General features: G+C 44.2%; 1 protein-coding gene across 1 annotated transcript in view; it reads left to right on the plus strand.

The window, feature by feature from the left end:
• The window catches only part of plxna4 (plexin A4), a 251,739-nt gene that overhangs the window by 190,694 nt on the left and 34,588 nt on the right, over positions 1 to 26,457 (plus strand). The window contains exons 10-22 of the mRNA XM_071916007.2: positions 4,129 to 4,329; positions 5,209 to 5,305; positions 7,055 to 7,245; positions 11,644 to 11,795; positions 13,248 to 13,371; positions 14,996 to 15,132; positions 15,749 to 15,916; positions 16,366 to 16,459; positions 18,491 to 18,730; positions 19,102 to 19,248; positions 20,112 to 20,346; positions 20,855 to 20,997; positions 24,456 to 24,724. Of these exons, the coding sequence (XP_071772108.1) occupies positions 4,129 to 4,329; positions 5,209 to 5,305; positions 7,055 to 7,245; positions 11,644 to 11,795; positions 13,248 to 13,371; positions 14,996 to 15,132; positions 15,749 to 15,916; positions 16,366 to 16,459; positions 18,491 to 18,730; positions 19,102 to 19,248; positions 20,112 to 20,346; positions 20,855 to 20,997; positions 24,456 to 24,724 (2,198 nt within the window). The remainder of the gene's footprint in view (positions 1 to 4,128; positions 4,330 to 5,208; positions 5,306 to 7,054; positions 7,246 to 11,643; positions 11,796 to 13,247; positions 13,372 to 14,995; positions 15,133 to 15,748; positions 15,917 to 16,365; positions 16,460 to 18,490; positions 18,731 to 19,101; positions 19,249 to 20,111; positions 20,347 to 20,854; positions 20,998 to 24,455; positions 24,725 to 26,457) is intronic.

A 26,457-nucleotide genomic window follows, 5' to 3' on the forward strand; every position in this document is an offset into this window, starting at 1 on the left:
GTACTTTTCTCCTTCTAGTGCAGGTCCTTGATTACTTGACTACAGGGCTATCACTGAGCTTCACATCACTCACACACACACACACACACACACACACACTTTCCCATGTAAAGAATACCAAGTTGTGGTCTCTCTTGCCTCCTCCTGTTTAATCAGCTCCCTCTCTCTCCCTCCCTCCCTCCCTTCAGCTCGGAAAAATATATTAACCTCGACTGATTAGTAGCTTTCTCAAACAGAGCAAACTTTTTATAAGGGCATCATAGGCTTTCCTCTCCTCTCCTCTCCTCCTCTCCTCCTCTCCTCCTCTCCTCCACAGTCTCTGTTATGGCAGGAGTCAATCACTGGGGGTCATAAAGCTGCCAGCGCTACCACTCGGCATCACTCAACAGTATGGAGGCTGATAGAGAGAAGACGATGGGATACTTAGCAAAATTGAGGAGGGTGGGGGGGGGTTAGAAGAGTTTGTGTGTGTGTGTGTGTGTGTGTGTGTGTGAGAGGGGGGGGGGGGGGTGGGTGTTCCACAAAATGACGGTGCACAAACTTCCTCTCCTCCCTTTTCTTTCCCCTTTCTTTTTTTAAACTTTGATTTGTGTCTCTGTGTGTTTATGAGGGTTTGTATTAGGTGTGTGTGGTTTGTGTGTATGTCTGTGTCTGTGTGGGTATTTGCATTTGCTCCTACAGTATCTCTGTTATTTATCGCGCCTCCGTTGCTGGGGATAGAGGGAGTGAGCAATAAACACACGGACATTAGATCTGCTTAATGTTGATATAAATCTGAACAGTGGACAGCCAGCATCAACTCCAACACCGCCAGCACTAGTGTGTCTCTCCAAACCACTGAGAGCCCACTTGGCCTCGGGGACAGCTGGTGACGATCACTGTGTGTGTGTGTGTGAGTGTGTCTGAATGTGTATGTATAGATACACACAGAGAAGCGGGGCTAAGTAAGAAAAGATGGTACACACTCTTCCCCCCACTGGCAGATTCCCCTTCCACATCGTGGAATTTTAGATGAGTCGTTGAAGCAAATTAGGCATTTGTTTTGTATATTGTACTTTTACATTTTGCTGTGTCTTCCGTCACAGAGCTTATAAAATGGTAAGAATCGAGAAGTTTGTAATGTTAAACAGGAATGAGGAGAGACTGGTTGTATTCCTAGCAATTTTGATGTTGTGTGATTGTGTGTGTGTGTGACAGTAGAGAAGTCCGCTTCAGGATTACAGGGCTGACAACGCTGGTTTATAGGTGAACTGTAAATAAATCAGTGTGTGTAGCCAGTGCCTGTGTGTGTTTGTGTGTGTGAGAAACCGTATATGTGTGTACGTGTGACTGTCAGTTTATTTACCTGAGGCTACACGGATGGGTATTTATTTGGAGCATAGCTGTAAAAAATAAAATTTACTGTGATGTCAGTGCTGTAAAGTGAATTGTGGGAAGTTTTACGGAAGGTTTGTGTGTGTGTGTGTGCGTGTTTGTGTGTATATGCATGGATGTTTGTGTGTGTGTAGTGAACAGTGGTTGAAATCTGCATTTCAAAGTTTTCCATCTCCCTGGCATCTTGTCATAAAGGCAGATGATGCAAGAGATGCTGTCTGGCTCTGACTGGTGGCGTTTATCTCACACTGTAATGGGATTCCAAGGCTGTGGTTTACCCTTTGTGCGTGCGTGTGTGTGTGTGTGTGTGGGTGGGTGTATGCTCATATGTCAGTGTGTGTTTGTCTGTGTGCAAGTGAGTGAAGTTTTGGTGTGAGCCACATGGGTTTAGGGCTTCAAAGACTATAATGCATCTTAGCTGTGATGCTCTGTAGCTAGTTGTCGTTTGTGGCACTGAGGTGTGCGCGTGTGTGTGTGTGTGTGTGTAATACCATCACCTCATCACCATATGTCACTATCAGTGCACATCTGTGTCTCCAAGATTCAGCTGAAGTCACCGGGTGAAGTCATACTTCAGTGCTTGCCATGCCTTCGTCGCCACAAACCAAACCAAATTTACTGTCCCTATTGTTCAAGTGTATTAACTGGAGGAGATGTGATTAAAAATGGATTGCATCTCTCTTTGCTCTCCCGCTCATTTTCCCTCTCCAAATACGACCCCGCATTCTTAGGAAAATGAGATTTGGAAGAGCAAACACGCGTGCACCACCTCTTCCTCCCTCTCCTCCACCGCTGCACTCACTCACCCTGTGCGTCATTTATCTATAATGACTTTGTGAATAGTGTCACGGAGTGTTCGCCTCTCTCTCACCACGCAGCCATCCGGTCCGTCACTCAGCCTAACCCAATCAAGTGGCTTTTAATGAACTTCAAACAAGTGTTATCGCCCAGTTCAACGTGCGCCACGCTTCGCTCCCCCCCAGCTCCATCCATGCAGGGGGACACCTTATCTGCTCTCCTTCTTTTCACCCTCTCTCCTTCTCCCTCTTTGACATGCTAAAGCTCCTCCTGACGCACACGCTTTATGGTATTTTCTGTTTCTGTGTTTTTTGTTCCTCTCTCTTAACTCATTTTCCCTCTTTTGCTCCCTCTCTCTATCCACCACTTTCCGGTAAAGACATGAAACGGTGTGCCAAGTACTAAGGGAAGTACTGTACTCAGTTTACTCCCTCCTTTACCTTCCTCCTCCTCTTTCTCTTTCACCCGTCACTCCTCTTTTATTCCTTGTGCTTCCTCTACTTCTCTCCTCTTTGTACTCTTCCTCTCTTCTCTTCTTTCCTCTCTTCTCCTCTCCTCTCCTCCCCTCTGCTGGCCTGCCTTGCTCTTCTTTCCTCTCGTCTTCATCTTTCTGGGAAGTCATAGGTGCTCTATATTTAGCCAGCTACTCACACCTGAGTTGATTGGTTGTTAATTTTAGACCTCCAATTGCTAAGTGACTGCATTTAGAAAAGAAAGAACAAATCGGTATAACATCTCTCTCTCTCTCTCTCTCTCTCTCTCTCTCTCTCTCTCTCTCTCTCTCTCTCTTTCTCTCTTTTTTTTTCTCCATCCCCTAATTACTCCAAATGCAGGTATTCATCAGAAATTGGGCTGTTTGATTTCTAACAACCTTAATTTTAGCCTGTCAATGGCATCATCCCCTGAGCGAACACACACACACATACAAATACAAGCTGAGAGTTCATATCAATTGTATAGAAGTTTCTCTCATTGTATCATTCATGCTCCCCTGCTGTGGACTGTAACAGTGGAGTGCCTATTGAGCTGGCCCTTCACTCACAGTGAATGTGAATGGGTCGTAGGACTGTCTAACCACTACTGCATAACCCATAGAGACTCAACTAGCTGAACCCACCTCTGGAGCTAGCACCAATAACAGCACTAAAACACAGAAAATGGTGCATGGTTAAGTGGCGATGTCATTCAATTAAATTAGGTGAAGTTGTGGTGGATTGTCTGGTACTTGATGAGATGAGATGATGAGTGTTGATGACTCTCTGGGAGGTTTACAGCGCGTCAATCAGGTTGCAGGAATATTTTGGTGCATTGTGAACAGCCATTGTCAGTGTCTCCAAATTGATTTCATTGTTTAATTATAATGTTGCAATGCGCTGTAATTTCAAAGAGAACTCGACCTTGAAAGTTTTTGGAAATGCAGCTGTTCTCTAGGTCGCCAAGAATAAAGTAAAGCCTTACTCGAATTTGATTAGTTTTACTGGGGTGGGTCCAGTTATTGTAATTATTGCCAATGGCATCCATAGTTATATAACAATATAACTTTGCCACATCCAAAAGTACGGAAAGTCAAAATTGAAAGCAGTTCAAATTGCCTGCTGTTTTTCAGCAAACTCACAGGTCATCTAATATTAACAACCCAGATTGAATTGGCATCTCCATGATGTAAAAATGTATTCAGTTTTTGGCAGCAGATTGTCTGACCAGCATGTGCATATAATCATAAGTGTAGATCATGACATTTTATTCCCAGGCTACCAGCAGTAATTTGAGGGAAATCGCAGAGATCCTTTATCCCGTCTGAACGGTCCTCTGGATTTACAGTACACATATAGTGCTTCAAAATGACATTACAGGACATCCTCCAGTAAAAGTAATCCAGCTCAAAACCTGCATAAGAACCTCTGTGTGGTCCCACGGTCCTCACCATCCTTCATTGCATCTTTCTCCCTCTCCCAGGAGTGTCCCCAGTTGCTGCCTGCAGAGAGGATCCTGGTGCCGGTCAACGTGGTGAAGCCCATCACCCTGCGGGCCAAGAACCTCCCCCAGCCCCAGTCTGGCCAGAGGGGGTACGAGTGTCTGCTCACCATCCAGGGAGTGGAGCACCGAGTCCCCGCCCTGCGCTTCAACAGCTCCTCCGTCCAGTGCCAAAACACATCGGTGAGGCAGAGTGTGCGTGCGTGTGTGTGTGTGTGTTCAACTGGTGAGAGTTCCGTGAGATATCATCATTGACACGCACGCAGCACCACATTCGCTATAAAGACGCCCCTTTTCTATAAAGTATGCCTATAAACCTGACCGTAATATTTTTTCAATCTCTCTCTCACACACACACACACTCACACTCATGCCAGCTGAGGGATTTTTCTCATCCAGCGAGACAGTGGGTAGATGAGACAAGTGTCTGACTGTCTGTCTCTCCTACACAGTCTTCCTCTGCGATCACGCTCCATTCACTGACTGAATAATGCCCTGACAGCAATGAAAGACTAGCATGAAAAAGGCTTTATGCTGTCCTTGATGCTAATCATCTGTTGATACAATAACGTCTCATCTCCCTGTCTATCTTGATCACTCTGTGTGTGTGTGTGTGTGTGTGTGTGTGTGTGTGTGTGTGTGTGTGTGTGTGTGTGTGTCAGTATCTGTGTGTCGAGATGCTGTGAGATTTGTGTGTGTAATCACAGTATAATCCAAATATTGTACTTTGACTCAGCAGTGAATGAAGGAAACTGTAATTTAGCTGGAAATTATGATTCTGGCACAAACCCTCCATGCTGTCGGTGTTTTAGAACCAAACTGAAAATAACAGTCTTTTGTGTGTGTGTGTGTGTGTGTGTGTTCGTGCATTCATGTGTGTACGTGTGTAAAGCCACCTGTTGATAATGTGTTATGCATTCACAGTAGCATTGTGATACCAGAGGGTTTTTGACTAGCGGAGAGATAGACAGTGAAAGGTAGCTAAACAACTTCTCTCTCTCTCTCTCTCTCTCTCTCTCTCTCTCTCCCTTCCCCGTCTCTTTCTGGTTGCCATGGTGACAGTATTCCTATGATGGGATGGAGATGAGCAGTCTTCCCGTGGAGCTGACCGTCATCTGGAACGGCGATTTCAGCATCGACAACCCCGCCCACAACAAAGGTGAGCACACACAGAGGCTCGAACACACACACACACACACACACATACACACACACACACATGAATTCATATCAGCGCAGACAGCTCTTTTTCCATGGTTCTCGAAGTATCACAGGAATGCACACACTAACACACACACACATGCACACGCGACGATATAGCCACTGCCTCCCCACTGTTGCCCTTGGAGCCGGTCTCCATGGCAACAGGCGGGCGGTGTGCTGAGGTGCGGCATCCATCCCCCTGACGCTGCCGTGGATTGTGGTTAACTTTAACACATCCTCTCTTACTCTGTGTTTCTGTAGGTCTCTCTTTCCCCTCCTCTGCCTCTCTCTTTCTGTCTCTCCCCCCTAGCTTTGTTTTCGTCTGTCTGCTTTCTCCAGCTCTCTCTCTATTCCTTTCTCATTTTCTCACGTCCTCTCAAATATTTTTTCTGTTCGTCTCTTTCTCTTATTTGCTCTGTCAACACCTCTCTGGGACTTCCTCAATTTATCCATTTCAGTCACTGCTGCTCCCTGTACTCTCTTTTTCTCTTCCCTTCTTTCTATTCCTCTCATTCAATTCAATCTGCTTTATTGGCGTAAATGTCAGATGTGCAGTATTGGGCAAGCATCTAAATACAATTGAACAAAATACTACGAACAAACATCTAGCACATAACAATAAACATCTAACATTGAAATAATGTATCCAAGTAAGCAAAACGAAATGATTAGTACAGGCTCTCTCTCTCTCTCTCTCTCTCTCTCTCTCTCTCTCTCTCTCTCTCTTTCTCTTATCCAACTCTCCATCTACCCACAGTATATGTGGAATGACAGCCCAGTGCTGAATTTTTGATTCAGTTTGGCCAGTGGCGATCCACCACTGTGAGTGATCCCATGCTGGGCCGGGAAAGCAGCGGCATGCTGGGGGTTGTAGTTCTCTGACAGGAAAACAACTCATTTTAACTTTAGGCAATGGAGACAGGCATAAGAAACCCATAGTTAAAATGCGGATGATATGCCAACATGGTACAAGGATTTTATTACTGTGCTGTAAGGCAAAGTTTGTACAGTGTGTGTGGTTGAGTGCATGTATGTCTGAGTCAAGCAAAGAGAGTGTACAAAACATATCCTTGAGCACCAGTGTAAAATCACAGAAGCAACAAAGTTAAGGAGAGAGATGCTGGAGCTAGAGATTCCCGCTCTCTCCTCCTCCTCCTGCCTTTGTTTGCCTGTGGAGGGAGCAGCTCCTGGGGCATCATTTGATGGACAGATCACACATGCATCTAATGGCAATTAAAAAGCAAATGGCTGGCCCGTTGCCATGGAGATGATATGTTAAATGTGTGGTGGGTGAGCAAAGGCGAGAGGCGGCAGTGTAGGAAGCTAAATGAGAGAGAGAGGGAGGGAGGGAGGGGAAAGGAGGGAGGATATGGAGATGATGATAGATGGAGAGATAATGAGACAAAGATATCAACAAATGTCGCTCTCAAAATGTTTAATTTGTTGCTCGCATATTCAAACAGCTTCCGACAGCCATTGATCATCATCCAAATTTTAATACCTTGTGTGTTTTGAAGTGTTTGTCAGTCATTTTAGAGGCATTTGCTCAACATAAATTTGCATTCATTTACAGTTCTGTGATCCTTTGTACACAGGTTGTTCACTTGAGTTCTCCTCTCTACCTTCCTCCCTCCCTCTCTCCTTCTTTTCTTCCATCTCTCCCCTCTTCCTTCTCTCCCTTTCTTCCTCCCTCCCTCCCTCACAGTCCACCTATACAAGTGCGACGCCCAGCGCGGAAGCTGCGGCTTGTGTCTGAAGGCAGACCCGCTGTTTGGGTGTGTTTGGTGTAAAGGAGAGAACCGCTGCACCCTCAAGCAACACTGCCCCCACCCTGAGAGCCAGTGGCTGGAGCACAACGGCATCAACAGCAAGTGCACCCACCCACGCATCACACAGGTGGGACACAAACACTGGCACGCATGCATCAACGTCCACACACACATGGCGTACACACAAACTCTACACACTTGCGTATACAGGCCAAGCAAGGCCAGCACTGAAGCACACAGCACACACACACACACACACACACACACACACACACACACACCTTAATTGCAATGCGCTGATGAGAACGCACTTACAGCCGAGAGAGTGTGGCAGTTGATGATTTCGACATAATGGCACAGGCTGTCACTCACCGCCAGCAATTCACTTTGATTACACTTCTGATGACGAGATATTTCACACATTTTTGAGTACAAGTTACATCTTGCACATCAAAAGTCAGTCAGGTTTGAATGATAATGATATATAAGAAAGACAATTACAGCAATCATGTCAATTGCCATTTTGAGATGTCTTTGTTTGTCAGAATGTTATCTAACTTGGATAATGGTTACTCCTGACAGAATTTACGCTTTCCACACAGACGCACGCACACACACACACACACACACACACACACACACACACAAACATATTCCACATGCTCAAGCCTAAGTGCTAAAGAGACAAAGTGTTCCCATTCTTCCTGGTTATCACTCATCTGTGCACAGATGTACACACACTTAACCCTGTGTGTTCCTGGACACGACTGACTCTGTATGAGGCAAACAGACTTGACCTGTGCCCGACGTGAATGGATGGAAGAAAGGAGCAGTGGCAGGAGGGATAGAGGTTAGCGAGATGAAGGAGAAGAAGATACATGGGCAAGATGGATGGAAAGATGGCGAGGTGGAGGGATAGTGGGATGGATTGGGTTCAAAAGAGGGAGGGGTGGTGACGCATGGGTAGATTGAGTCCAAACAGAGTAATGGAAGGGTGAAGGTGGTGGAAAACAGGGAAGCCCCCCCCCCCCCCCCCCCCCCTTTCTCTCTGCAGGAGGGATGATGGATATACGGGCCATCCCTGCATCGTTTTCCCGAGGAGGAAAGAGATTGGGAGCAGATGGTGAATGAGTGGAGATGGAGGGACAGCATGGATAAAAAAGACAGAGAGGGGGAATCCCCCTTTAGTGTCCTGGGGACTGATGGGCTTGGAGGGAGAGAGAGAAGAGGGATGAGGGAATGGAGGGGTAATCCCCTCCCCTCTCTCCACTCCCTACAGGGTGGAGGGATGGACACCAAATGTATCCTAGATACACTGGCAGACAGATAAGTGGGGATTTACTGAGGAAGCAACAAGGGATCAGTTCCAAACCAGCAAAACACACCCTCCCCAAGCTTCTTGTATTCTTGATTGCATCTGATTACCTCCACAGATGATTATCTAATCAACACAGGAGAAAAAGCTCTGGATTCAACCCTTGGACATTGAAGACACACATGCTTCCAAAAACTGGGGACTTAATCACTAAACTATTTCTGGGCACAGTTTCTCCTTGATTTTGAAATGTTCATATTAGCCCCATCACTACTATATTAGCTAAAGCATTGTGTAGTTTATCCAGGCAAAAACAAATCAACCTTAGGGAAGATGGTGAGAAGTTTGTGAGACTTTGGCCCCCACAGTGCTTATTATAGAGTCTGGATCATTCAGGTGCACTCCTCCTCTCTCTCTCTCCTTACTCTCCACTCCGGTGTTTGTCTTCACCCGGAGCAGTGGATTTATCCCTGGAGACGGGCCCTGTATTTCTCCACACATCCTCGGGGCTGCAGCAGGAACATATTGCAGCCTTCTCACGTCCCCCATAAAAACTGTCAGTGGGTGAGGAGTGAGGACTTTCCACGACGACCGGGGCCCTAATGCATTCTAATACGCTTCATTATAATGACATCTCCCATCAACAATATGAGAGGGAGAGACTCGGATAGGAGGATGGAGAGAGAGAGGGAGAGAGAGAAGTGATTAAGTGTTTGCATCTACCCAACCGTCAATTAGCTTGTCAAAGTCACAAATCTAATCAACGGCTCGTTGCGTGTTTCTCTCTCTCTCTCCCTCTCTTGCTCTCTTTCTCTCGTTCTTTCGCTCCTGCCTTCTCCTTCCCTGTTCCTCTGTAAGTCTTTCTCCCTTTCCTTCCTCCCATTGCTTTTCCTAATAAATGGAGAGCCATGATGCATTGTGTGCAATCTTTTTAATTGCATGTATTATAGTCCTGTTCTCAGAAGGTTCTTTTTTCATTAAGATATCAGCAGGGAGCCTTATTAATCAGAGACATTGAACCATACGATAACGATATCTCCCACATGACAGCCACAGCACTTTAGTGTGATGTAGTGTGATGACCTGGCATGACCTTGCCTCTGTCAGTTGATTGGCTAGTTACTTTCTAGCCTAGCTAGTCCATAATTGGTCATGAAAAATAATCAAGTTTCAATCTCTCTTTCGATACACACTAGTAGTAACATAAAGATTATCATGCTACAGCATACTTTGACAGGGAAGCATCCTTGAACAATGACTTCAAGCCACACACACACACATGCACGCACACACAAAAACACTCAGCACTCTACCTGTGAACTCCTCAGGGGGTCGCGCTGCCAGTGAAGCCTGAGCCGACAGCAGAGAAACAATGAGAGTCCTAACCCCAGCCCAAGTCCCTGGAATCACTATTTGTCAGGGGGCAATGACACAGCACAACACCATTAATGATAGCCCTATGGGACATGAAAGGGGCTCTATTTGGCAGAGACAGATAGGGACTGACCATGCTGTGTCCATCTCTAACATCCATCCATCTAGGTTGGCCCAGTGATGTGCACACATACACAAGCACACATGTACACACACGCTCGCACACCATACACACACCACACACACACACACACACACACACACAGAACCAAAAGTAATTGGTGTGAATGGGAGCTGCTGTTAAAGTGTTGATGGATGTTGGAGCCGCCTCAGCAACAATGGGAGATGTCAATGGATCAATCAAATGACATTGTGATTACTGCTAATATGTCACCCAAAGTCAGGTTATGAGTCTATCTTATACAATAAAATATATTGGTGTGGACTTTGGCTTTCAAGAGATTGAGAAATCAATTGACCCTACGCCTTGACCCCTTGGCAGCCAGTGGAGCCTTTAATTTGTACTTCCTTGTCTCACACACACACACAGACAATGTCCAGTAGAATTATGTGAAAATGTTTTTACAAAGAATTTAGGATTATGTGCACAGGCAGTTTTTGTGTAGGCTGTAGCGATTTGGAGACATTTCAGTACTCTGAATATTTCATATTCCTGAACACTTATCCCCAAGGAGTTTGTAAAAATTAAATCCTAATGTATGGCCAACTATCTTTGTTTCTCCTTCTACTCCCCGGCTATGTATATTGCTTTGGCAGCGGGCCCTTGTGAATGCAATGGCCTCACTGCAGCCAAAACAGCAAGAGACGGGAAATTCTAATTTAATTGGCTGGCTAATTGGCTATATCTGAATGGGAGTTTATAATCAGACTAGTTACATTGTCCCTACTAAGCCCCCACTTGCACACAACCCCTCACGATAACACTGCTGTATAACAAGACTATACACCACTGCTGCTGCATCCGGATCTCTTTCACCCTCCAATCTGTTTGACACACTCACTCCAGATCAGTTATAAATAGAGTTGTCATTTGAAAGAGAGGTGTGTAAAACTAAACACAGATCTGAATACAATATGAGCAAGCCTGTTATTCAGGCCTTGCCTGCACGAAGAGAGATGTAGCGGCTAATGGAGATATCAAATATGAGAGCCGGATTATGGTAATATCACAGATTAAAATGGTACACTGTTGAAATTGAGTATTTTAAGCTCTGGAAAAGAAATGTAGAATTCTAGCAAGCATATAGCAGCATTGTATTGGTACCACAGATTCAGCTATGTCATACAATTTTCTGATACATCAGTAATAAATTTACTGTTAAATATGAAGCCACACTCAGTGTATACATTTGCCTGTGGATCTGTCAAAAAGCAATCACCATAATTTAGATTATTCTAAAAAGTTAAAGAGAAATTAAATATATTTCAACTGAGATTAATTTAGATCTAGGCAATCTAGACATATTTTACTGAAAATCTGTTGAGAGACAGGGGATGAGAGTGAGGTGTTATTTATCTCATAGTCATACTAACTTGGCTCTTCCACAGGACAACTGTTGAGACAACTATTGATCAGCTGCTACTTTCCTTGGTGACAGCACTCCTCTCTAGCCTCTCTAGCAGCTCGTTCTCACTACCAGCAGGATGCTGCTAATATTTGTCTGCAAATTTTACTGATACGTAAGGTTTTGATTAAAAGCCCTCTCTTACTCCTCTGCTCCATCATTGACAGCAATGTGCTTTGTACAGTGTTGCCTGTTGTTCAGGAAAAAAATCAAATGTCCAAAATGTCAGTCTAGATTTTCATTTCAACAGATCACGCCTCTGCGGGGGCCCAGGGAGGGAGGCACGCTGGTGACTATCCGTGGTGAGAACCTGGGACTGGAGTTCAGAGAGATTCAGGGCAATGTGAAGGTGGCCGAAGTGGAATGCACCCCGGTACTTGAGGGATACATCCCTGCTGAACAGTAAGTCACATTTTACATCGATAACTGAAGATAAAACATTGGCAGCACGAAGTAGCAAACAGCCCCTCCGGTGCAGTGTTTCACCTAGTCATTCTCAATTTACATCCCTGCTGAGCAGTAAGTCACATTTTACACTGCTGACAGCAGCCTGTCGATAGCAGCTGTAATACCAGATACACTAATAATTAATGATCTTAATAATCCCCGCCCAACGGTAATTAATCATTTTGTCAACCAGAATTTACATTTTGTCACAGTTTTGTCAACCAGCTATTCTGTGCTTGACCACAATGTAAAATGACATCTTGCATTATAAAGACAACTCAGTCATCTTCCAACTGCACTGAAACCATAGAAGTCTCACTACAGAGCTGAGCCAAATCATTATGAATTCACTGGAATATTTCTCCTTCATTTGTCACAATCCCACTGAAAGCACTCTGACCGCAGCTTAAGCACTCTGCCGCCCTACAGGGATCAAGACACTTCAGACACACACACACACTCACACACACACTCACACACACACACACACACACCTCATCCAGGCCCACACCGCACTGCCATAACAACTCAGCCTAAAGGGCACGTCATGAGTCAGAGAACTCACCTCAGGGTGTACGTGTGTACGTGTGTGTGAGAGAGAGAGAGAGAGAGAGAGAAAGAGAGAGAGAGAGAGAGACTACGACATGACAGGTAAACTAATGCCAAGGTGGCCTAGTCTCTAGACCAGAAGAAATTGGAGTTTTACATAAGTTCAAGTCACAGCAGCTCTGGGCTTGTATTTGCTTAGAGAAGGGTAACAAAGAGCAACTCAGGCCTCCTATTAGGTAGCATCACATACACACACACACATGCACACACACACACACACGCACGCACCCATAATCGCTCAGGGGAGTTCAGGAGGTTACATTTTGGTGACATTAAAGTTTAATCCAGTGCTTTGGTCCCTGACAGGTGCCACCCATCAAATTATTTCAAACTAGTTTAAAAGTGGCTTATCAACACACCCAGTGCTCCTTCTTCTGCTAAGAAAGTAAGTTAAGTGCCAGCACTTTCTAAGCAATTGCTGAGCTAGCGGAAGAGAGGAAGAGCGTTTTTTGAGGTCATATGTAAAAGGATAGAGGCTTTTTCCTTTTTCTCCCATGAGTTGGCAGTGTGAGGGAGGTGAACTCGCTGCCAAATAACACATTATTTTATTGAGGTTTTAACACGGAATTAGGGCCATTCTTATTGAGCGAGCTGCTCTGCGCTACGCTGGCAGAGCCACAGTTTACAGCAGCACTGCAGCAAAACACTGGGCTTGCCAGAGGTTGTCGAATTGGCATTTGTGCGTGTGTGCATAAACTGTATGAGTCTGCTTATATGTGTCTTTCCATAGCATGTGTCTCATTATTTGTATTGCAGTAGTATTATACTTTATGCACTGATGCCTGTATGTGTTTTCAGGATTGTGTGTGAGATGGGAAAAGCAGAGAAGAGCCAGTACACTGGGAATGTGCAGGTCTGTGTCGGGATCGGAGAGTGCAGACCAGAGTTCATGGCAAAGTCCTCCAAGTACTACTACTTTGTGGTGAGTCTCTCTATCTAACTCTTTGTCCTCTGTATGAATACATATATTTCATTTTGAAATGAAACAAGGTGAGGAGATTTACAATGACAATAAATATGTATCACAGTAAAGGCCATCTGATTTTGTAATTCTTCACTGCACAGGTTTTGCCCTTTTTTTGATACATTTTACTGTTTTGATACATAGTACACTAAGTGTTCACACTCTGATGTGCACTTCACTAGGGTATAGGTTCCCTCTGACTATTTGATTAACATATTATACCTTTCCAGTGTGTGATTGTTCCCTTAACTGTACAAGATGAATTCATTACATATTCGCCTCAAGGAGCAGGAAGGCACCCATCCTCACCCCACTGCAATCACATCTTGCATGTTAGCACCTTGCGGTTCGTTAGTCTGTGTTCTCTCCCACTGTGTTAATATCATGCATGTAGCTGTATCCCTGTATGTTTGGCTGTGATCTGACATGGTGTGGTTCTCACCAAGACTCTCGCTCTCAGCATTTTTCACATGCATGTACCAGCAGTGTGACATGATTGACATTCACTAATGAGCCCAGGATGGAAAAGGAACACTGATGGCTATAAAAGCAGATTTTCTTGACAAGTTTGCACGAACACACACGCACACACACACACACACACACACACACACACAGTGACACACACACATACGTTGTGTCAAGCATTTTTCTGTGTTCTCTCTGCACACAATTAATCAAAGAAAATGTCACTCTCACATACACACTCACATAGTCTGAAATACAGTTTGATTGTTGCCATTATGTACTCATTTTATGCGCCGTTATCAATTTTACTGCCGTCCATTAATGGGCGCTAGGTTTATTTCTCAGCGGGGCCCCTGTACAGGATTATATGATATTAGGTCTAGATGTCACACCACGCAGCAGGCTGGTGATGAGATTATAAGCAGGCCAAATGAACTGGAGGGGGATTTACTGTACAGCCGGTTCTGTGCACCACATCAGCTTCTGCTGTGTGTCTGTCACTTTGATTAGAAAAGAGATTCCTATGTAAGCAGGATTAATAAAGGCAGGTAAAGGCACATTAAACATTAAACGTTTTCAGCTTGGAACCCTAATTGAGCAAATTTATTCTGGCGCCCAAAACTCATTAAAAGAAACTAGTAATCTAGTCATGTGGAAACATGTTCACAACTCATTTGAGGTCTCAACACGTAATTTTAGAAATACTTGCCTTGAATATGACTGAACTCGAAAGGGTGTTATATTCAATAAGGGGATAAGATTGGGGAAAGAATAAGGACAATGGTTTGCACGTGGTTCATTGGAACATAATTGTTTTATAAACTTCAGCAGTAGAAACCATTGTAGTCTAGCTGTATAACGTCATAAAGTGAAGTGTTTTGATTGATTCCTGTGTGTCTAATTGACCTTTGACCAATTTGCTGATTGACCTCTTAGCCTGTAGATTTAAGACAGTGGTTAGTTTAAGGTCTGCTGGACATTTGTTGTTAGTTGAACATAGGCAGTATAAACTCTCTATAACATAGGCTGTAATTTAATTCTTATTATGCATCATTCACATGTCTACTTTTATTCACATTGAGTTCACTCTGACCGATCCCTTGGCACTCCCCAGATCCCAAGGCTTCTCCACCTCAAGCCCAGCCGAGGGCCGGTCTCCGGGGGAACCATCGTCAACATCACCGGGAGCCACTTGGACGCCGGGAGCAACGTGTCAATTATGTTCAAGGACCAGCCGTGCACTTATCTGAGGTTAGTGGGTAATAGTTCAGCTTCAATCTGTTATTTAGAGAAGTGATAACAAAAGTCAAACTTTTTTATTGGCAGCTGTAATTTTACTGAAATTGATATAGTAATTCATTACACTACTGATCATTGGGAAAAGGAATAGGATTACTGTAACCCAACACTAATCAATGCACAATTTCAAGTTCAGTCAATGAACAATCCATCCATGTCAACGTAACCAACCATTCAGCCAGTTTATATGTGTACATCGATGTTGAATTTTGAATTACCATTCAACCTAGGAATTTTGACCTTGTGTGAATCAGCTGTGTGTCCAGGATGAAAAGCCTGAGAGAAATCTATAGGCACAATAAGACCTGAACCACTTCTCTGATCCCTAATCAATAACCTCTATAGCAGTCACCTCTGTATCTCCGGTCCGCACCGACAATGATAAACGACTAGAGAGATGATAGATGAATCCTGAGTTTCACAGCACAGGCACATCTAAAAGACAAATTCAGACCACATTTCTCCATTAGGTGTTAGTTTTACAGTGGTTTATATTTGTTCCTTAGGGACAGTGTAAAACGACATTGCACTAAAGCATCACTAATATTTCATCATAACATCACTTCAGGAGGGGTGGCCAGTGGATCACCTGCCGATCCCATGCTTCGCTCCATGGCTACGGCAACGTGTCTGTGTCGGTGAGCGTGGACAAGGCCCACCTCCAGAGAGACCTGCGATTCGAATATGTGGAGGATCCCACCATCACCAAGATAGAGCCCGAATGGAGCATCTTCAGGTATGGGGGGAGGACACTGCTTGGAGCAGGGCCCAAATTTGAGGTAGACTTTAATGGAGAGTTCTGAGCCAAAATGAAAAGGCAATTAATTGTGATCAGGGGAAGGATAGGGGGGGTGTAGAGGTCATTATGGGAGCGTTAAAAGGTGGGATTTGATGGATGTGCTGTAAATTTAAAGAGGCAGACATGTACAGCCTTATCCCACACACCCAAGTGTTGGAATATTAGACTCAGGTAGAGAGAAAGTATGATTGCTCTGTCTGTCTGTTAGTGCCTCTCTCTGTCTCGCTCACTCTCTCTCTCTCCATCTACTCTACTATACTATACAAGAACTATACTTACTATACAAAATGCATGACAGAGAGAGAGAGAAATTGGCGTTTGACCCAGAACGGTCTTCACTTGTGATCTTAACCTCTTGGTCAACCTCTGTCCTCTCTCTCCCACAGTGGATACACACCAGTGACAGTGACAGGAACGAACCTGGACATCATTCAAACCCCACTCATCAGAGCCAAGTACAACGGCCGAGAGACACTCAATGTGAGTGAATGCATGCGTGCGCACACACACACACACACACACATATAGAGCATAATAGATAGAGCGTGCCTCAGTGCCACATCAGAGTAAATGGTTCAAGGAATAAACCCAGGAAACACAGAAAGGAAGAAGGACATAATGAGCAAAGGACACAAATCAATGAAAAAGATAAACAAGTTGCATTTGAATTAATTAAGAATGCTTTACTTCCTCCCGCCCTTGCAACACCAGAACGAGTTTTGACCACACAGTTGCCCTTATCAAATTCTTCCACCCCCCCTCTGCCACAGAATGAACCTATTCACCCATGGGAGCACAGACAAAGCAATACAAGGCTTTCTGTGATCTGATTGAAAGACGAGGGAGTAACAAAAGGTGGTAATGCAATCTCCGTGGTCCATCTGAGCGTGCGCCTAGCGCCACGTTTAGCATCTGTGCTCAGATGCGATTAGCCTGTATGAGCCATTGTGTCTTGAGCTCCAGCGCAGGCAGCTTGTACTTCATGCCAACGTGAATCAAATCTAGGGAAAGTTAATTTGCCCCCATGTCCCAGTTTCTCAATTCTGCCATTATCTTTGCCGTAATTCAATCTTACATAGTTGTAAGCAGTTTAACACTGAGTGAGGGGAAAAAGAAAGAAATATCCAAAGCGCTTTTCAATATCGAACAAGTGCTGTGTGCACATACAGTATAGGTTTCCTTGCAATTACCTCCCTGTAGAAGTGCTAGGTACATGTCAGGGAGGTCCTGAAGACCTTGCAGGATTTGTCAAGTTTGATGCGCAAGGAGCCAATTAGACTGACAGGCTATAGTGACCTCTGTTTGAGTGAGGGGCTGCATGGCAGAGGTTACAGGCAATGTGAAATGTCTGTGAACGAAGGAGTAAAGTCTCTTTTTGCCAGCGTCTCTTTTTTGCATCCATCCTGCCACCAGTACCACCTATGCTGGTTGATTTGTCAATGCCCTGACAGAGAGACAGAGAGGAATGGAGATGCTGCAGGGATATTGAAGGGCGTGCGGCACGACAATGACAGATCGGACGATCTGTTCTTGTTTATAAAACTGGCTCGGAGGTGTGAATAAAGAAAGAATAAAGAGGAAGAATGTGAATATGCACCACATGTCGAGTGAAAGGGCATAGACAATGAGCAAGGAAAGAGAGCAAGGAAAGAGAGACTGAAAAAGGATGCGAGAGAAACACTAATTTAGCAGCCGAGTGGTATATAGAAAAGATGAGTGAGAGAATGAGAGAGACTCAAAGAGAGAAGAAGAAGAAAAGATCACAGAGAAGAATAAAGAAAACAGGACAGGGAAAGAGAAGTGGCGAGTGGGGGGGGGTTGTCTTTCTGGAGGGAAATGAAGGTAGGGTAGGACCTAGTTATCACTGCCGTATCTTCACACATCAAAGCCCCATTGTGGCGGGAAGAGAGACTGCACACTCTCTCTAACTGCACCTCATTTGGTGGCTTCCTTTGAGGGGGAATACTCCAACAGGTTCTACTTTGCACTTTTGGAAGGGGGGAGCGTCCAATTTGAATCGATTAGATCCAGCCTCCAGTGGGCTTATTGAAATATAAACCAGTGACATGAAAGACATACATTAATGACAGTCAACGGGACAGCTTAGCAAACAGTAGGTGCATGTTCAATTGGCTGTTAGATGTCACAGCTGTCACACAGGACTAGCAAGGAGATACGTGAGCTCCACGTTTTGATGTGATTATGAGGTAGCTTGACAGCAATGTAAAGGATGTGGACATAAAATATGATATGAATATTGCATGCAGATACTGATGCATGGATGCATAGATGCTTATCTTTAGTAAGATGAAAAGCACTGCAGCACCTCCCCACTCACATCATAAATTACAAAACAAAGCATAAAGGTAATATTTTCTGCCTCATTCCACTCATATCCTTGCCTTAAATCTACTTCCTCTAAACACTCCATTTAATTTGATTGCCATAAAAAATATCATGTTCATTCACACATATCATGACTGCTCTGTCTCTGTCTTTGTCCTCGACCAGCTGTGCCAGGTGCTGAGCCCTACCTCCATGCTGTGCCAGGCCCCGGAGCTGCCCATCAGCCTGGCCTGGCAGCGCGAGGTGCCCGAGAGGCCCGATGAGTTCGGCTTTAAACTGGACGACGTGCAGGCTCTGATGGCGCTCAACAACACCAACTTCATCTACTACCCAAACCCTGAGTTTGAGCTGCTCAGTGTGTCTGGGGTGCTGGAGCTGAAGCCTGGATCACCTATTATACTGAAGGTAGGGGCATAGATATCTCACACACACACACACACACACACACGCAGATGCTATCGATTCAGTGTGTATTGATCAGTGTGTGTTAGACTATCAGAACCTGACCCTCTGTTAATGTCCCTTTTGGATTAATATTCCATAAAGGCTCAGACAGCTCTGCCAATATTCATGGAAATCATCACTTATCACATATCCATCAATTGATTTCACAAATGTTCACTCTGATTGCAGTGTGTTTTCTGTAATATTTTTTTTTGGGGGTAATTTTGCAGAACGATTTATATAGTTGAGTATACGGGTAATTTGACCCTTCATTCAGTTACTTGTCCCTAAACTGATACCCACTCTAATAATGCATCAATATTTTCCTCCAGGGGCGGAACTTCCTGCCACCAACCAACAGTGGAAATGGAAAGCTGAACTACACAGTACTAATTGGCGATAAGCCCTGCATGTTAACTGTGTCAGACACCCAGCTGCTCTGTGAGTCACCCAACCTAACGGGTCGACACAAGGTCCTGGTGAGTGACACAACACATGCACACAAAGACAAGAGGGAGAGCCAGACATGTCAGATAGACAGGCCAGCCAGACAGACCTATGGATCGATTGACAGTTTGACAGACAGACAGACATTCCACGTGCTGCTCTCTCTCTATCTCCTCGTCCACTTCCAGACAGACTATAGCTCTAATCCAATCAGCCATGTGGTTCCTGTTACTGCCCACAAGCAGACAAGAGAAACAAACAAATAAGCCTTCAATAAGAAGGATTAGGGCCCCGGCAAACTCAATAAAGATTCCATTTGTGGTTCTGAGTGGGACCACTTTGAGCGATGCGCTTCCTGACCCTACCACCTGGACACAGCGCCATAGAGAGACAGACACATTACTGTGAAACAATAGGCAGATACACAAAGACGCACGCAAACACACACACATAGAACCTTAGGGGAATATGTCTGCCTCTCTGAGCTTTGATGCTGATGAACTATGAGTGATGTTCACACTGAATGATTTCCCAGACACAGAAATGCTTTGCAGACCCAAAAGTGATTCGGAGAGACAATATTATGTCATGGTTCATAAAACATGGGTCTTTGCCTTGAGGAACAGTGTATCACTATAGTTTCTTGTAGATTTGATTGCCTCTTGTTTCTCCAATTCTAAGGTCAGAAGATATTTCATAAGTATTGAAGTTCTTCTAAAGTGTTACTTCTTAAAGTGAAATTTAAACTGAGCTATACTGAACTACTTACATTTAAGTGTCAGTGCAACAAAGTTTTCTGGAAAAATCTCTGGAAAAATAAACTTTCCAGGAACTAAAGGATGGATTTATGTACATCCATGCAGTAATCTCTTTCTTTCTCACCATCTCCGTCCAGGCTCGTGTGGGTGGCATGGAGTTTTCCCCAGGCGTGGTCCACATCACGTCCGACAGCCCTCTCAGCAGCACGGCCATCATCGGCATTGCGGCGGCCGGAGCCCTGCTCATCCTCTTCATCGTGGTGGTGCTCATCGCCTACAAGCGCAAGTCTCGCGAGAGTGACCTGACCTTGAAGAGGCTGCAGATGCAGATGGACAACCTGGAGTCACGTGTGGCACTGGAGTGTAAAGAGGGTAAGAGGAAGGGCAATGGGCTCTGTGGATTTTTACACGTTTTTTCCTCAACACATGCAACTGAGGTTTGCAGGTTTTACAGATGTTCGACACTGTTAAGAACAAATTCTCATTGACATAAGTTGCTGGTTTTATCTTTTTAGACATCTGGATCTTAAGAATTCCCTATTTTTCTATTTATAACACTGAAAAGAGATTATGGGTCCAGATGATTTCATGAAGCTCCTGCAGTTCAGTAGAGTACAGCAGAAATAAAAGTGGTCTGTGCAGAGTGTGATGTCATATCAGTAGGTTAAGCACATGCCATGTACTTCCAAAGTCATGCTTGTGAATCCAGCTCATGATGACCTTTGCTGTGTGTCATCCCCTCTAGCTCCACCATATTGACCTATCTAATAAAGTAATTACTGTATACTGTCTAAAGGCAGAAGTGCCATAAAAATAATATTGTCAGCTAATGATTTTCCCATAAAAACAAACTGGTTTGTGCATCTGGTTTGCGCCTCAGCCTTTGCAGAGCTGCAGACGGATATCCATGAGCTGACCAGCGATCTGGACGGAGCAGGAATCCCCTTCCTGGACTACAGGACCTACACCATGAGGGTCCTCTTCCCTGGCATCGAGGAGCATCCTGTACTCAGAGATCTGGAGGTACAGTGGAGTGGCTCACAAACATGCCTAAGAGTCATTTAGAACATTTGCATTCTGTAGGACGTACCCCTTAAGGTCAGGTTCCTTTTGCATGGAGGCACACCTTGTACTCGGGGACCTGGAACTACGGCTCTCCGCTAAAACGCCTGAGGGGAGTGTACAATATTTAGATTCTACAGGCGTCACATTGCGGAGATTCTTATTCGAGGCACAGAGGAACACCTTGTACTTAGGGAATGAAAGTCAAGCTGTCCACTAACATGCCTGAGGGGAAATATGCACGGTATTTTAAGTCCATAGACTCACTAGGCGTTTTTTCGTGTGTGTGACATTCAGTCTCTCTGATATAAGTTGATCAACAAGTGAGGAGAATGTCTTGCTCACAGGTTCCATCACAGAAAGTAGTCAACTTCCTTGGGAGTAGACTTGCATGAGGACAGCTATAGCTATTAAGAGTTTGTTACTAATATCCCAGTCAATTGAATGGCCTATTACCAGTTGTCTGTTTCAATGGCGTCAACAGCACAAATGCGTGTACCTTCTCTTCATTCCCTATCAAAAACAATCGCAATACAATTAGCCTCATTTGAAAAGAGAGCAAAATGAGCAAGCAAATTAACAATGTGGTGGGTCACAGCAGGTGAAATTGACGCCGTTGTTGTTTGTGTTGCCGTCTGGTAAACAAAAGCCGGCCGACAACGCCACTTTTTCAAAAACAAACAAGGCAGCCCTCCAATCACGAGCGCTCTCTCATTAATAACTCTAACGATATGTGACACCGCACCTTTTTTCCCCCTCCACCTCAAAAACAAATTAAAAGTCAATCAGAGAGAGAGAGAAGCCAAAAAAAATAAAAAATAAATAAATAAAAAAATCAAGTAATTTATCCCCAGTGGTGACATTGATAGACAGCCATAATTGAGCAGGTCGTCTTGTTCCATTAAGAGAATGATGGACCCCCATTTCACTGCCCTCAGGGTTGGCCACTCTATGCCTGATGAGAATTTCCCAGTAATAAGCAATATTAATTATGTTTTAATTGGTATAAATGTCGATCTGTATGACGGGTATAATGTGGAATCGGAGCCTAATGAAAGAAGCAGCAGGCTTGTCTTAAGCGGTTGATGGCTAGTTAATTGTTATTGATGTGTCAGAGATTGTAAAGTGTACATTTTTGGCTGCGGGCTACAGACAGTTAGAAATAGCAACGAGGGAGATGGAAACACTATCTAAATTTATTGAAACAATGGGAAGTTTGTTCCTTTGTTGCCGATATTGTAATACTCAAAAACATCCGAGGTTCTCTGTGCGAGTAAAAACTACATGTGCAAAGATATTAAAAAACAGTCACAGCCTGACTTCTGCCAGCTAAATAGATAGTTAGTTGTTGTTTTTTTTGTCTTACAACTGTTTAGGTTTATTCTTAGCAGTCAGAATCACTTTCTTTGTCCTCCATTACTGTTTTCCCAAAGATGTTTTTTTACTCTTTATGCCTGTTTTTCTCTTTCTTACTCTTTTCTTTTGTCCGGTCTTTGTCTGCTGTTATATTTCCCCCCTGCCTCCTATTCTGTACAAATGAAAACACTTCAGTTTCAGCTTCAACACCCACAGTCATTGTCATTTTACTGCTCTACCTGTCAACTCAAAAAAACATGTACATTTCAGGGTTCCCATGGAGAGTGTGTATAGCTTAAGGCATTATGCTTTTCTATGCACTGTCTCTGCTTGCTCCACGGTCCTAAGAGACGTGTTAAAATTTGATTGTGGTATGGTGATGTACAGTACATTTGGTGGGTCTGTAACAGGATTGTATGCCATTCACAGTGGATTGGGGTAGACACAAGAAAAAGAGGCTGAAAGCACGCCTGCACACGCACACACACACGCGCGCGCACACACACACACACACCCATCTCCACGCTCTGCATCTACAACCAACCCACAGCTCTCTCATGCTGACATGTATGCATGTGTGCACGCTCACATACACACACACACCTGCACACAACAGGCCAACATTAACAGGCTTGCTCTGGAACACACACTCAGCACACACACACACACACACACACATGCACACATCTTGTCAGGCGGTATGAAATTAGACTAGCAACTTAACAATAGCTCCCGACAGATTACGAGGGGTTCCTCCAGGAAAGGTAAAAAGAGAGAACATATGCTGGTTGACAGCTGCATTGGGTGCAAAGAGATGCTGTCTTACTGCGACTGCTCTTGACAGATAAAAAAAAAAAAAATACATAATCTCCATAGGTGCAATTTATGAAAAAGTGGAGGAGAGGAGCACAAGCAGCGAGTGACTAGCATAAACGGCGCAGGGACAATCTGTGCCCAAGCGAGGGGAATTCACGACGGCGCGCTCCCTTTCAGCTTGCATTAGCTTGGAACGCAGCACCAGCAGAGTAATAAACATTCCCTCAATAGGCTTAGTGTTTTCCTCCCTTTATCCTCAACCTTCAGACTAAATGTAACAAAAGCTGCAAGACGTTAAGCTCATCATCTCCCTAGATTCCGCCTCTTTCTCTCTCTCTCATCCTCGCTCTGTGCCTCTCTCTCCCGCCCATCCCCATTTGTTAAGGTGAATGTATTAACTGATAATTGATCTTAATGGGTGATGGATAACTCGCGCTGTTTAGGGAGAGAAACCACGCACGGTGTTATTTACTTTTTCATGCCGTAAATAGCGTAGGGATTTCCTGCCAATGCGTTTAAGCTTTTGTTACAGCAGAATGTCTGCACACTGGATCTAAAAAATCCATCAAATCTTCAAATGCATTGGCACAGTGAGCTGAAGTTGGTATTGTTTTTACTGGTGCCATTATTTTAATAGGATTTTACACGGAGGCCAACAGAGACCCGTAATCTAAACTGAACAGTTTATTGCTTCCCATCATATTTTTTACCATGTCATTGTGGTACAGTAAATGTGAGTGAGACAACTCTATACCTGTGGGATATAAAAAATAATTCATATCAGCACCTAATCAATAAAAGGAAAAAACATTGCATTATTGCAAAATTTTACTTCTTCTTGTATGAAATGAAATTCACATTACACAAGAACCTTCTTTGGTGTGATTAGTTTGCATATCAGAAGACAACACATACTCTGGCATTTTATAATAAATCACATTATTGTATAAGAAGTGCTTCTATGTATGTAATATGATAAAAGCTATGTTTGCTAACAGTTCATTTGCTAACATTAACTAGCAATCCTAATGTTTTTGTATCTCCATAGAAAATATTAAATCAACTGATGAACCAGGGAGGCAGAGAGCTGAGATCACATTCAAATTAACTGCTAATTAATTAGGTCTATATGTCATCGCCTCAAATGTGCCGTGGGACTGTACAGGATCTGTACTTGTTGTCTTTTTAATTTCCTTGTTGTTTCAATGTGTCTCAGTCAAGTAAACATTTCGCCTCTCCCCCCACAGGTGCCAGGCTACCGCCAGGAGCAGGTGGAGAAGGGGCTGAAGCTGTTCGGCCAGCTCATCAACAACAAGGTCTTCCTGCTGTCCTTCATCCGCACGCTGGAGGCCCAGCGCGGCTTCTCCATGAGGGACCGCGGCAACGTGGCCTCGCTCATCATGACGGTGCTGCAGAGCAAGCTGGAGTACGCCACCGACGTCCTGAAGCACCTGCTGTCTGACCTCATAGACCGCAACCTGGAGAGCAAGAACCACCCCAAGCTGCTGCTCCGCAGGCGAGTTAAACAGCACTACTGTTCTTTTTTAACAGGCGCACAAAGTTAAATAGGTGGTAGTGATGATTTATGATGTAAAGAATCCTCCAACCTTCCCCCTCTTTCTCTGTCACTCTCTCTCTCTCTTTGATAAATGAGTCAAAGGCTCCACTGTAAGCATTAAAACACTGAATAGCTGCCAAACACCAATTCTAACAGCATCACACGAACTTAATCTGCAACCGGCAATACTCAAAACTAATCTTTGTTTTGTTTCTTTTGCTTGTTTGTTTTCCACACCTGTAGATTCTCTCCTGAGTCTTCTGCCTTACACTAATCGCAACTTCATCTATATAGATGCAGGCTATAATAGTTATTGTATTATAATAATAACATTTCATCAGAGTGCCCGTGTTTGTCTAACGGATCCAATTTGACTGGGTCCTTTTTCCCTGTCTTCCCTCTTCTGTATCCTTCCTACTCTATCAAAAAGGGAGAAAAAAAAGAGAATACACTCAACTCCCCTAAAATTAGATCAAGCACATTGTGTTTGTTTTGAACAAGGATGGGAATAAAGTTTTGCTCTGGTTATGTCAAACATTCACTATAAAGGGCTGGATATGGTACTCAGTGTGTGACATGTTTTGGATTAACACCCGTGACCTTGGATTGCTGGCTCTGTCTCGAGACACCAGAGTGCTTTGCCACGCACATCATTAGCAATATAATTATGATTAATTAGCAGAGAATCCAATTTCAAATAGCTGTAAGAAGAAAAAAAACACTCATTTAGGAAAAATAGAAAATGAGATTTTCGAAAAGCTCCCACTCTGGCACAATCACAATCCTCCCCTCGATTTGTAGCCGAGGCCTTAATGGCACGCACTTGAACACAACACTGTATGTGATTATGCTTTCTGCCAGAGGTGTTTGGGAAATGTGATGATTGTGGTTACTTCAGTAAAGCAGCTCCCTCACAGCTATTGTGTGTGTGTGTGTGTGTGTGTGTGTGTGTGTGTGGGTGCATACGCATATATGCACACAGTGTAGTATGTTGTTTTGCTCAGGGTAGTCAGTCAAGTCTTGACACCCCCAAATGATTTGACAGGCATGTCGCAAATTAATTTGGTCTTCTCATTTCAATTACAACCTCCTGATACTCCCCCAGGCCACATGCCCATCCCTGCCAATAAAGACACACACATACATACACACACACACGCACACACACGCACGCACACACACCAAGCATATATTATTGCATTTAGCAGAGATTTGAAATGAATGGCAGTTCATCGGAGGCGAACGTGATCGCGGCACCGTCCAGGTGACAGTGGGCATATTCACCTCATGAAAACCCGTTTAGAGTCCGCTCGGTGATGCAGCGAGTGATTAATGCTGTCTGGGGAGGAGGCATGATTAATTGCAGCCAGAGCTCGCCGAGCGTGGTACAGCCGGTAAACAATGGAGCTACCGCTGATCCTGGCAGTAGATACAACATAAGAGACGGAGTGTACAGCGGAGAGAGGGAGAGGTAGTCAAGGACAATGGAGACACTTAAAGCTGTCTCTCCATGTGAGGAGAGCTGACTGCTGGGGCGTGGAGACAGATAGTGAGATCGGCTCTTTGATCACCGAGCTCAATGGACTATGCCAGTGCCTTGTATGTGCTATACCGACATCATTGATTAATCTCACATCAATGCAAGTTTAGAATGAAATCCTGCGGTGTTTTAAAGACTGACCAACAAACAA

The sequence above is a fragment of the Centroberyx gerrardi genome, chromosome 24, assembly GCF_048128805.1.
Source record: "Centroberyx gerrardi isolate f3 chromosome 24, fCenGer3.hap1.cur.20231027, whole genome shotgun sequence".
NCBI classification, from domain to species: domain Eukaryota; kingdom Metazoa; phylum Chordata; class Actinopteri; order Beryciformes; family Berycidae; genus Centroberyx; species Centroberyx gerrardi.